Source organism: Hyla sarda, chromosome 1 (genome assembly GCF_029499605.1).
Source record: "Hyla sarda isolate aHylSar1 chromosome 1, aHylSar1.hap1, whole genome shotgun sequence".
Classification (NCBI taxonomy): domain Eukaryota; kingdom Metazoa; phylum Chordata; class Amphibia; order Anura; family Hylidae; genus Hyla; species Hyla sarda.
Window position 1 is genome coordinate 532,328,880 of NC_079189.1, and position 13,970 is coordinate 532,342,849.

General features: G+C 38.9%; 1 protein-coding gene across 4 annotated transcripts in view; it reads right to left on the reverse strand.

Annotated features, from left to right (window-relative positions):
• Positions 1 to 1,699: 1,699 nt before the first annotated feature.
• GCNT4 (glucosaminyl (N-acetyl) transferase 4) overlaps positions 1,700 to 13,970 on the reverse strand; it is a 113,675-nt gene continuing 101,404 nt past the window's right edge. For all 4 annotated transcript variants that reach the window (XM_056540068.1, XM_056540059.1, XM_056540074.1 and 1 more), the window contains one exon: positions 1,700 to 9,100. In XM_056540068.1, coding sequence (XP_056396043.1) covers positions 7,780 to 9,099 — 1,320 coding nt within the window. In that variant the 5' untranslated portion in view covers position 9,100 and the 3' untranslated portion in view covers positions 1,700 to 7,779. The remainder of the gene's footprint in view (positions 9,101 to 13,970) is intronic.

Sequence of the window (13,970 nt, forward strand, 5' to 3'; positions counted from 1 at the left end):
TACTTTGGCGACATTCTGTACATGTATTCCTATCAGTTCTAAAAACTGAGAAAACAGCAGCTCAGTGTGTGCTTCATGGACATCATATATTACAACTATCTCGGAGAAATAAAATGTCCTCGCTGCTCAAAGTAACCAGAGTTGAGCCTCCACTATTCCAGCAAAACTTATGAGATAAAATCTGAAATCTGATTGGTTGTTAAGGACAGCGAGGGTAAGTATACCCTGAGGCAGTTCTACTACATGGCTGGGGCATGTCCTCTAACATGTTAAATTATCTCTAAAAAGACATTACATAACAGAATACAGAAAATACACAAGAGTTAAAGGGGTACTCCGGTGAAAACCTTTTTTCTTTTAAATCAACTGGTGGCAGAAAGTTAAACATATTTGTAAATTATTTCTGTTAAAAAATCTTAATCCTTCCAGTACTTATTAGCTGCTGAATGCTACAGAGGAAATTCCTTTCTTTTTGGAACACTGATGACATCACGAGCACAGTGCTCTCTGCTGACATCTCTATCCATTTTAACAGACGTGCATAGCAGATGCATGCTAAGGGCAGCATGGTGGCTCAGTGGTTAGCACTGCTGCCTTGCAGTGCTGGGGACTTGGGTTCAAATCCCACTAAGGACAACAATAAAGCGTTATTATTATTATTATAATGTCAGCAGAGAGAACTGTGCTCGTGATGTCATCAGAGAGCATTCCAAAAAGAAAAGAATTTCCTCTTTAGTATTCAGAAGCTAATAAGTACAGGAAGGATTAAGATTTTTTAATAGAAGTAATTTACAAATATGTTTAACTTTCTGCCACCAGTTGATTTAAAAGAAAAAAGGTTTTCACCGGAGTACCCCTTTAAAACAGCCATACATAATATTGTGAATTACAGGAATTCCTGAGTCATTTTCAAAATACTGCATAGTTCATAAACTTAATATGTGGCTGTAATACCAGCAGTTTCAGACATCGTGTAATATGGGACACGTAGAGAAGGCAGCAATTCTTAAGGTCAGCAGTTTATACTGCCAGCATACAGTCCTGTGAGTAAGATTAACACCATGAGCAACATTTTACCCTTAAAAGTGCCCACTGCCAAAATCAATATTCACTATAAAAATAAAGGCTAGGTTCACACTGTTTTTTTGTGAAAAATTCCCCCGACTTGTACATCTAGGTTTTTGACTTGGTAACGTTTTCTCAAATATAGTCCTTGTGGTTGGTATATGATGTTGTACTATTGCATAAACTGAATGACTCTCAATAGGACTGCATGCAATAAGTAACAAATACCATGCTGTATATGTTTTGCTTTTTGTTTTGTAGAACTAGAGCCAACAGAAGGTATGCGATAGTATAGGCATATTGCTAATATCTAGGACATATGGTCCCACTGAATAGAATTATAAATGTGGTTTGAACCTAGGCTAACACTCTCTTCTTTCTGATGATGGAGAAATGTTCTATTATCCATAAATTCCGGAATGTATTTTCTACTTTCATTATATCACTTTAGGAGTTCCCCAGCAAGAGAGAAAATAATGGTAGGACAACTAAATATTCCTTCTCTTCCAGTCCATATACTCCTCAACACACACACACACACACACACACACACATATAAATATATATATATATATATATATATATATATATATATATATATATATATATATATATATAGCTTTGGGGTCTTAAACTTAAAGGCCTCAATCGCCGTTACATGTAAAACACTATAGTAGCCCCATTGTTGCTAAAGAAAACACTCTAAATGTATGTCTTTGGTGTGCGTTCTGGCCATATCTAAGATGATAGGTTAACAATGACGTTTTCAGGCAAAAAGAGGATATGTGTAAATTCCTGTTATGAGTAAAAACTTCCCCTTGGATTCTTTCCACAGTACTTTTACTTTCCTATGTTAGCTAGGCCTCCTTTATCAAAGCTGCCTAAAACAAAAAAAATGCCCATAGTAACCAGTCAGAGCTTAATTCATAAACTGCTCTGGTAAGTTGCACTGTAATTGGTTGCTATAGGTAATTAAGACAGTTTTTCTTTTAGACAGTTTTAATAAATCTGCCCTAATGTGCTCAAAATACAACTAAAGTGCAAAGTTTTCACTATCACAGTGCAATGTGTGCAAGTGTCTTGTGACCATTTACTAGACTTTTATAACTTATTCAAATAGGCTCTATAAAAATAGTTCTAGCACCCATGAGGCAGCCATGTGCTTCAAACAATGGTTGCTATATAATTAGTTTTATACCATTTTCCTGCTTCATGTGAGAACATGATAAATATGTATTTAAAAAAAAAAGCAAGTAATTATGTTGGCAGCCTGTCCCGGGCCCTCGGTATACGTTCAGGAGAAAAGAGTCACTAGACCTTAGGAACAGTCTTGGTCTCCTTGTTTACAATGCTTTTCTTGTTCTCAATGTTGGACCAGTTACCTTGCACTGCAGACAATTGTCAACAAGTGACTATTAATGAGCAATTTGTGCCATATTGTCGTCTACCATACAGTGTTTGCTTTGCTAAGCAGCCTTTGGGCAGGGCCAGCAAATCATCTAATGTGTATGGTGGCCTCCCGACTCCCTGATAGCAGATGTCAGAAAATATTATGTTGAACAATTGGATTTGAACTGCCTGATCCGTTTGGTTCTTAGAGACATAAGCTGCCACCAGAGGTGTCTGGCAAAAGCTTGCCCCATCTTTCTACTAAAAATATGCACACTTAGCCAAGCCAAACATACATGCATATGGGGCAGTGGGAGACACAGCTGTCATTGAGCATTTGGCCAACAGCTATCTCATGCTTAGGTCCAGCTTTAGGCAGGGTTTACACAAATAGTTTTGGTCAGTATTTTGGTTAGTATTTTCATCCCAAACCAGAAGTGGGTCCAAAACACAGAATAAGGTGCAAATATTTCCATTATAGTTTTTTCTGTATTGGTTCCACTCCTATAAATAATGACCAAAATACCCAGCCTCTCTCATCTTTTTGGGGGACTTTTCATAGTTTTTCATATAATGCTGCAATAACATGGTAATGGAAAGGCTTATCAATTGTCCTTTAGATACAGAAGTTAGGGAGTTCTGATGACATTAGGTAGCACATTGGAGGAGGTCCCTAAATTAGAACCCTGTCCACTCCCACTCAATTCCCTCTCTTGAACATTTTCAAGCACCGGGCCTTTTGGAAAATTGATGGGGGTCAAAGTACATGTGATCATCTAAAATATGTCAGAAGATCACTTCTGGATTTCACCTTTTCTTGTCACTGGACAAATAGGTATATTCAAGCACTTGGACAAAATCTAATTGTATAAAAGGCTGGCATCATTTGTATCTCAACTAATAATGCTGAATAACATCATTACAGTGTCACCAAAGGCATAAATGGCACCATTGTTTTATTAACTTCTGCCTTATATATGCTCATTGTTATACACTAATAGCTGAATATTTGAAAAATATATAATAACAGAAGATATGAAATCCTTCACATAGCACCCAAAGGAAATGTGCTGTGACCCCTAACAATTATTATTATTATTATTAATAATAATAATAATAATAATAACTTTATCTTTAAGCACTTGGACAAAATCTAATTGTATAAAAGGCTGGCATAATTTGCATCTCAATTAATAATTAAAGGTCTTTATCTAGTTAAGCAGTTTCTGGAAATTTCCCAGAGTACTAAGACACTTATCCTATACAAAAGGTGACTTTCAGTGTTGCCTACTAATAAAAAAACAAAACAAAACAAAACAAAACAAAAATAGGATTGAGTATACAACCTGGTTTTGGTAAGTCTGAAAAAAGAACAATCACAGAGACAGACACAATGAGAGTTACCTAATACTGTCCCTATAGTTTATGACTGGTCACCAAGTTACTAGATTAGATCAAACTATATAATTTCTCCATTTTAAAGACCCATTATAATGTTCCTTTAAGGAAACCCTTAAAAACGGCTGTTAAATGGTCAAGTCTATAGGATTTTGTGATTAGCCGTTAGGACCCGTTAATGCCGTTATGAATAACGTATGTTATTTTGTGACGGGAGAAAATTAGGGCATGTACAGTTTTTTCTCCCGTTACAAAATAACGTCCGTTATTCATAACGGAATTAATGAGTCCTAACTGCTAATCACAAAATCCCATAGACTTGACTGGGATTTTGTAATGGCCGTATGGGATTTTGCAACGGCCGTTTAATGGACGGTTTTAAGGGTTTCCTTAACGGAACATTATAACGGGTCTTTAAAATGGAGAAATTATATAATGTGAAAGCAACCATAGATATGTCACTCAAACCAAAGGAGTGTAGTTATAGCTCAAGCGCACATCAGTCCACACAAGCAAGTGTCCAAAAAGATCAAATGTCTATAGCCATTTACAATCATCCTGAGTTTTGCTTTGGCACAAAAAAAAATTGAAACATAATAGCAAAATCTGTACATCAGTGCATTGAATATTGAAGTGAAATTACTGGCCTTTGCAGTGATGGAGTTAACACATTTGGTGAATATACTTGTGTTGGAGAAAGGAAAGTGGATGATTGTCAGGGCTCAAGTCCTACAGGAATGCTTGGGAACTAAGTTCCTGCACTTTTTGCACAGCAGGAACACTGTTCCCATTAACAGAAATCCTGCAGGACCAGCCCTTGAGTGGAAGTCTTGGGTGAGTTCTCACACTTTTTTTCCCCCAGGACTTCACCCTGATGATTGTATACCATTACATTCCAATACATATAACTGCAGTCAGGGGTAATGAAGCCCAAAGTCATTCCTTAGTGCAGTACAAATGGAACAACTTCCCGTGCTCAGAATAGTGCTTCCATCTGAAATTACCTTTTGAAAGACTAGATCTCAGCAAAAAGTAATTGAAGTGTTGCTGTCATTTAAAACAACTATTGACACGTTGCTCAGACATGTTAAAAGTTGAGATCGGATCGGATCTTACTCCTAAGTCATGTTGCGTTCACAAGTTACAGACGGTAACTATTGGTAAGTACGCAGTAGTGCATGCCTCACACCCTGGCTGTCACTCAAATCCGATGTTTTCTCTGCATAAGTTTATGCAATGAAAAGGTTGAATCTTCCAGCCGGGGAATAGCGCTTGGTGCTAGGAACTTGACTCATAATCGCAGCGGGTCTCAAGAGTGAGATCCAGTGCAATCTCAACTTTTGATATGCCTGACATGTCTGTTTTAAATGACAATAACATTAGAAAAATAGTAAAAGCAACTAGAGGAAGAAAATAATTGGCAAACATAGTCCATCACATTGCAGAGTGCAGGTCAGATATCAAAAAGCTATAGCATAATAAAGCCCTATGTCCAGTTGGAGTTGTCCTACAAAGATGTGTCTGTAACCCTTTTTAATCTTAGTTAAGGTGTACCTGTCGTTAACAAAAACGTTTCATATAATGTAGATAATACTATTATGTGTATGTTTGTAACATACATCAATTAAAAAATGTGTATATTTTTGGGTGAAAAAATGCTGTCTCTGCAGCTATTCCCTGTGTATCTCTGTGAGGAGTCCAAATACAGGAAGTGATGGCGGGAAGAGCAGGGCTCTCTACAGGCTCCTGGCTTGTCAATCATCCTGTTGTGTGAGCCTGGAGCGAGTTACAAAGCCTCAGTGAACAGACCCTGCTTGTCCTCAGTGTACAGATCCCTGCTTGTCCTCAGTGTACAGAACCCTGCTTTTCCTCAGTGCACAGATCCCTGCTTGTCCTCAGTGTACAGAGCCCTGCTTGTCCTCAGTGTACAGAACCCTGCTTTTCCTCAGTGCACAGATCCCTGCTTGTCCTCAGTGTACAGAGCCCTGCTTGTCCTCAGTGTACAGAGCCCTGCCTGTCCTCAGTGTACAGAGCCCTGCCTGTCCTCAGTGTACAGAGCCCTGCCTGTCCTCAGTGTACAGAGCCCTGCCTGTCCTCAGTGTACAGAGCCCTGCTTGTCCTCAGTGTATACAGAGCCCTGCTTGTCCTCAGTGTATACAGCCCTGCTTGTCCTCAGTGTATACAGCCCTGCTTGTCCTCAGTGTATACAGCCCTGCTTGTCCTCAGTGTATACAGCCCTGCTTGTCCTCAGTGTACAGATCCCTGCTTGTCCTCAGTGTACAGATCCCTGCTTGTCCTCAGTGTACAGAGCCCTGATTGTCCTCAGTGTACAGAGCCCTGATTGTCCTCAGTGTACAGAGCCCTGATTGTCCTCAGTGTACAGAGCCCTGCTTGTCCTCAGTGCACAGAGCCCTGCTTGTCCACCTACACTTCCTGTATTTGGTCTCCTCACAGAGACACACAGACAATAGTTGCAGGGACAAAAATATACAATTTTTTTAACCAATGTATATTACAAATATACATATAAGGGTTCTTCTATTTTGGACAATAATTCTTTTGCTATATGAATCTTTGTTACTATAGCTGATCACAGGCTGTCTTGCTGCTGGGATTCCCAATTATCAGCTGTAATTACGTTACCCTGCACCAAGTGGTCAGTTTTGTGTGGGATAGAGGGAGAGTGATCTGTAGCATGATTTATACACACACATATATATCTTTATAATTACCATTGGAAGTCATTACTTTCAATATGGATTCCAAGGGGAAAGTGTATATATTGGGACTCTTTATCAAAACTGCGTTTTTTTTTACTTTTCACTATTGTGTCTGTGATGCCAAGTTATGCCTAAGTGCTTTACTTGCCATTCATGTGTGGGGTGAATTGACCCCTTTTTTTGTTATTTCATGGTCCCCTATCCAAGGATCAGAATTTCTCCGGTATCTGGATGACTGTTGTTTCAAGCCTTCCCTGGATCCTGTTTGGCTGAAGACAACAGCTGATCACAGGGGGCTTGGCTTGTTCTTATCCTCCCTGACAAGCCAGCCACCTGATGACATGTGCAGTCCAGCAGTACGTGCTGGCACGCTGACATTCAATGCATCCCCTGCTGTCATCTGATCTCAGCAGTCTGTAGACCATGGGTGACGCATTAAACGTCGACACAGCATCATCAGGGGGCTGGCATGTCAGGGAAGACAAGAAGAAGGCAAGCCCCTTGTAATCAGCTGTTGTCTTGAGCTCTGAGAAATGTTAAACTGGGGGGGAACCAAGAAGTCCAAAAAAAGGGTTCCCCCCAGGCATCACAGGCACAATAGTGAAAAGGTAATAAAACCTGAATAACCCCTTTTAGTCTAAAGGGTTAAGTTGCAGCAAGGGGTCTGACCAATCAGAATCAGTAGATCGACCAATGAGAAAAACCCCTCAGGAATATTTATCAACTGCTATTTTGCTAAGATACCTAGAAAATCCAGGCCACCTAGTGCCTACCATAATAATAATAATAATAATATAATTCTATAATAATTGTTTAAAAGGCACACAACAACAACATATGATGTTCTTAAGACTACAATACAAAAATGAAAACTACTGCATGATTGGTTGCAACAAGGGCAACAAGGCTAGTTTTTCTGTTAGGCAATTTTGATATGTGAGACCTGTTGTAAAATTGGAAAGATAAAATTTAGTGGATGTCCATATAAAAAAATACATAAGTGAATAAAGCCCTAATTCTTTAAAAGAAACCTGTTATCAGTTTGATGCTGCCTGAACCATGGTTATGGTTCGGGAGGCATGACACTGATGGCATGTTCCCTTTAATACTTTTGAGAAGAGTCATCATTCTTTAATAAATAGTTTGTGAGAAGCCACATTTCCTTAAGCTAGAAACATAAATTCATAAATAGTAACATCACAAAAAGTCATCTTAATGACAAGTAAACCCATTCCTTTTGCTGTTCTTCAATCCTCTCAATCAAGCATTTGATTAAAATAGGGTCTATTTTTGGGTCAAACTTATTTCCAAACCAATGTCCCGATTTAAGGAGCCATCGTAGTTCAGGCGCCCCATAAATACACACACTTCGTACATGAGTTCCAGTGCAAGGTGGGTAGTGAGTTTCCTCAAGGTAGCTCCATTTCACTAGCCGTGTTTTGCTATCAAGATCTGTAACTTCTCCATCTGTCCTTGAAAGTCCCCCTGGTGCTCCTGGCACCCGATGTAGTGTTGCCCAAAAATGTTCATCTGGAGAAAAAGTGTCTTTACTCCATTCTAAAAATTCTGGAACTAGAGGTGAATCAAAAACAAACTGAATAAATGGACGGCTTAATACAAAATAGGCACTTCCCGAGTACATTTCAATACCTTGGGGGGGTGGTGATTTTTCAATGGAAGTTTTGACTGGCATCTTTACATAATCAAGACTTACCACATACCTGACCTCATGATGGTGTGTATAGCGACTTTTTTTTATATCTGTCGGTCGTGAGGTCTCCAGCATATTCTTTCCATTAAGCTTTTTCAACTCTGAAACAAGTTCATAATTTGATTTCAGTGGCATGTCCTGTCCACACAGATTGATGGCATATTTCCACTGTACAGGCGACTTCAGCAAATCAGACAAACAGTTCAGATCAGCTTGTAGTCTTGAAATGTGGGCATAAATTATTGTCTCAAGCTTTGATGCGATAAAGACATTTGGGAAGCAGTCGGCTAGGTTCATCATGGCTTTCTTGAATTTGGAAGAAGATTTTTGGTCATAATGGATACAGTAAACATTAGCAGGACTGTATATGGTGTGCAGAAGGCGTTCCACGTTAATAGCATCTTTATGTACAACTAACGAATAGGCTATGGGAAAGTCTCTCTCTTCCTGCGAAATAGGCTTTTCCTGGTAGTGACGTACATTTTTATAGGCTGCACAATTATTTGTCATTGTCACAACATTTGAATCTTCAAGATCATATATGCGTCTTCTCCTAATTTGTAAACTTTTTCCAATCTCCATGGGTTCCAAGTCATATATGGCCGTACAGTTGATGATGCTAGATGGGTCATTTGGTACAAAGTTTTTGGTAACAAAATAGGAGAAAATATCTGGCTCCACAAAATAGCTTTGAGTTCTAGAAAATATAAAGTCAAAATTCAAAAGCTTTACTATACAAAGCAAGGACACAGCAATTAGGAGCAAGGTGACTTTCTGTCGTTGAAGACATGACAAACAACTCTTCGGCTTCTTCATTCTGAAAGACATGTGAGGAATTTAGAAGATGTGTATTAAAACATGTTTAAAAAAGAATTTAAAGGGCAGCTTAAAAAGAAAAACAACATTGAGGACATGTATGTAATCTGGACAATTTGATCTCTTTCTAGAAAATAGAGTTTTGGCTCCAATATTGTCTAAGCTTCCTATATAGTGCACTCCTCACTACATGAATGGATCTAACTGCCCAGTGCTGCACTGTTTCTACCTAATAACTGTGTATGCTTATATCCATGAAGTGTCTGTATGAATGATGTCATGTGTGACTGTTTGTAGAAACCATTTTGCATTATTGTGGGGAGATTTATCAAAAGCTGTGCAGAGGAAAAGTTACTGAGTTGCCCATAGCAACCAATCAGATCGCTTCCTTAATTTTGCAGAGGCCTTGTCAAAAATGAAAGAAGCAATCTGATTGGTTGCTATGAGCAACTGGACAACTTTTCCTTTAAACAGGTTTTGATAAATCTGCCCCTATATGCCCTGTTTACACATTGAAGTGTGTTGCTGACAAACATGTGAATAATAGCAAATATAGGTATTTAGTTTGTTGTTTGATCGCTTTGCATTTTTATGTTGTGCAGTGTCCAAACAATGATTGACATGTGTGAAAGGCTCTGTAAACAATTAGATTTCATAAACCCAAACCACACTCATAGATTACTTATTGGCCTATTTAAAAACTTTCAAAATCTAATTTTATACAAGTTGTAAGTTTTGACTATATAAACATGTAGATCCACAAAGGAAGATTACCTTATGTTTCTGTAAAATTTACATTACACATCAGTTTACTGACATTGCTTAAAAGGGTACTCCACCCCTAGACATCTTATCCCCTATCCAAAGGATAGGGAATAAGATGTCTAATTGCGGGGCTCCAGCCTCTGGGACCTCCCGCGATCTCTGTGCAGCACCCGGTGTTCTAAATAAACATTCTGTCCAGAATGCTTGGTGCAGGTGACCATGGTCGTGACGTCATGCCACACGCTCCCTCCATTCATGTCTATGGGAGGGGGCATAACACATCACGCCAAAAGCCAGACCCCCCCCTCCCCCCAGAAATCTTACTTCCTATCCTTTGGATAGGGGATAAGATGTCTAGAAGAAGAGTAGCCATTTAAGTATGACCTAATTTTAGGCTGCATTCACATTGCGTTTTTAGTGCCCCCTTGAGTTGTACATAACTAAAAAGGGATGTCGACATGCAGCCCAATGTGTTACTGATAGGCCCATAGGGTTCAATGGGCAAACGTAGTCTTATTGTCACTACTTTTAGTCCATTTCCCAAATGTTTAAGCTGTATATGGTTGAGTGACAGTTGTGCCTTGCATATGTTTTATCATTTTGTATAATTTTTATACTGTTTTGTATTGCTGATGTGCTATTTTTTCACTATTTAAGGTTTGGCTCGGAGCAGAGGGGGTCAGCCTAGTTCTACATGCCTAGTTCACACGTACAATTAAAAAACCTGCTCTGAGCCCAGCCACTATCTCTGACAGGAGCCTCTCAAACAAAGTAGATCAGTTAGGTTCAGTGCAGCCTGCAGAGGTAATGTTATACCCAGGACCACTTGGGCCATCTTGGTTACTGCAAAAAAAAAAAAAAAACCTTGTCCTTTACTGGAGATGAACCTATTCAGGTCCCTCCTGATGAAAAGAGGACAACAATGTCAACAGAAAATAATTAAGAATTAGTGAGTTAAGATCTGAAACATAGGATTATTTCATAAAGTTTGTCTGGCAATTTAGTACTGTATAATGATCATCAAAGCACTCAGTCCTGGGGTCCCATTTCTTATTTCGTGAAGCCATGAAGATGCACTATCTTTACTCTGTACATCTTGGCTATAGTTTTTAGTAAAACAGGGCGATAATTTAGACCTGTAAAACATAGGAGTAAGGCATTCAGATCTTAGAGATGGAAAATGGCCATGGAAGAAACTGTCTACTTCATGAGGAGGGCACTTCATATCTTATGTGAACACTTCACATTTTTGGTGTGCATAGTTCCTTTGATCAAGTTTCTACAACAAAGCTATTGTACAGTCCAGTCTAAAACATTACTGGAAGTAAGGAAGGAACATAGTTAAATATTTTTACCTTCAACTACACCTCAGGCAAGTAAGATTCTTTGTTTTTTACTACAGGCAGGTACATGTTAAAAAATGCATACCCTGAACATGACCTGCATACGCTGAGTGTGTTCACTGCAGTCTGACAGTATATTGAAGGTGTATTTGACTCTTTGGGCATGCAGGTATTCTCAAAAGGGTAAGGAAAATAAACTGCTGCCAGACTCCTCTCCCTTGGGGAAAAAGGTAACAGGTAAAGAAATCCAATTGCCTAATGCTTATCTGTTGCTAGGGATAGTCTCGAGGGACCCCAATCTATATTGTAAGGTCAATCAGTCAGAATTGTCATATTTATCCAATATTCATCTAGGCCAGTTTAAGGTGGTTTAGAGGTTGCTTATCTATGCCTAGGATTATTTTGTGATTATGTTCTTGTAAACTCATTCAATGACTGCCAGTATATCTTTATTTCTGAGGTCTATTTTTCATTTCACACATATATATATATATATATATATATATATATATATATATATATATATATATATATATATGTTATGCCACCACACATCTCTTCACTGTGTAGGTGAATAATTGCTGAGTTACTGCCAGCTGCCTCCCTCAATCCTCTATAGCAATAGATCTTGGCTACATTCCCTTTTCTGTCTCTGCATAAACATCAGAGGTCTGCTATTTCTCCAAAGCAAATGGGAACATGAAACATTTCATTACTGCACTGCTGAGATCAGATTTACCACCGAATTATTAACCTTTACATGAAAAATAGAGGAGTGTAATCACTTAAGACTATTAACATCATTCCTTAAGCAAGCCATTGAAAGTAATTACATTAAGGAGATGCAGCCTATGTGTATGTGCAGGGAATATTGCAGGTCCACATCACATCCAACAATCAGATGCAGAATTTAGCTAGTAGTAAGCTTCTTGTATGCAAAGCACATTCACTGCACGAAACAATTACTAAAATGTAGTCATAATTACTATTTCAGTATAACAAATTATTAAATATACCATTTACAAATGGATTGCCAATGTTGAACTTAAGAAATATCACGCGCTTGATGCCATTATGTTGGTCAATGTTGTAAATAATCAGCTTAAGGGTATAGTCACACAATGGCCCTCATTTACTAAGAAAATCGGGTTGTAAGTCTATGTTGCTTTCTTACCCGACTGCTTTTTTCCCCTGGTATTTATTATTATGTCGCATCCTGTTTGTCGCACGTGGGTTTTGTAGGTTTTGGTTTCCAACTCCTCTGAGCTGTCGGGAAAAAATCCACAACAATTCAACAAATTCGGGTTGGAAACCTTTATAAATACGTGGGAAAGCTCAGAAATGTCGGGTAACGCCCCTTTTTCGGGTTTGGGAGAATCCACATCGGGTCCGTCGGGAAAAAATGTCGCATAGTGTCGCAGACTGGCGCACGATGTCTGCGACATGGCGTAGACAAAGATGCGACAAAAAAACCCGACAAAAGAGGTCGGGTTTAGAATAGTAAATGAGGGCCAATGTATTTTTAGGCCTTTTTTCTTTTTTTTTTTAATGCATCCGTAAAATTGCGAAAAAATGATGTCCATATTTTTTAACATTAATGTGCTCTATGTATGGGAAAGTGTTTGTCGGTGGACAGAGTATGTAGAAAAATGGATGAATTTTTTCCAGCCGTGTCAATAAATATGAATGGAAATACCCTGTGTGACCACAGCCTAAAGGTGCCCACATACCTTAGACTAAAGTTGGCCAAACACTCTGTCACTAGGTTTGGCCAGCTGTCCAAGGTATATGGGGGCTTTCTGACTCTCCAATGATGTTGGTGGAAGAGAAGGGTCAGGCATGTTGGATTTTCACAGCCCAACCATTTTGTTCTGGGATAGAAAATCCAACACCAGAGCGGGCTGGCTGCGATTTACCCCTCCATAGAGGAAGCATTAACATTCTGCCATGCCAAACATTCATGTGTATGGGGAAGTCAGGAGAGATAACTGTCAACAGTTATTGAAAATGTATGCCCCCCCCCCCCCCTTTAGACCTCCTTCAAAAGGTGCAGTATATAGAATCATATAGAATTCTTTAGAAGTATAGAATCACATTCCCTCCCCTTTATCCACCCTTACCCCTTCCCTTTATTTAATGAACTTGAAATTGATGGACATGAGTCTTTTTTTTATTGTCCTAAATATGTAACTATGCAGTTTTGGTTCAAAAAATATCTTCCTACCTAACGCCTTCCTGTACCCAGATGTACATGCATGTAAGGTGACAACAAGGAGCCTGAATGTAGAAGTCTAGAACAGATAAGGGTAGTAGTCCCTCAGGCAAAGTCTCTAGTGTAGTCAAATGTGGCTTTTTGGCTGGCTAGACCTGTATGTCCCTTTTGTAACTGGATAAGTATAGGTAGTCCTTGGTAGTCCTATATATTGTAGTCCAAAATATTGATAGCCTAACCACAGTTGATCGGCAGGGTGCCACAACCGGGATCCCTAGCAATCAGCTCTTTGGAGCCCCCACTGCACAGGGCACAGGGCCAGAAGCAGTTGGCGCCGTACTTTGTGTAGCTATGACCCAGGGGTACAGCAGCCTCTCTTTGTCACTTCTCTATCAGCTATTGCACATCACTAGAGTTCATGGTTGCATGTTGACTATTGGACATGTTATAAAAACATACAACATTACATGAAGTTAAAATAACAAATGTTTAAAAGTAAAAGCCCCCTAACAGAACTAAAAATAATATTAAAAAAAAAAATCTAATAAACT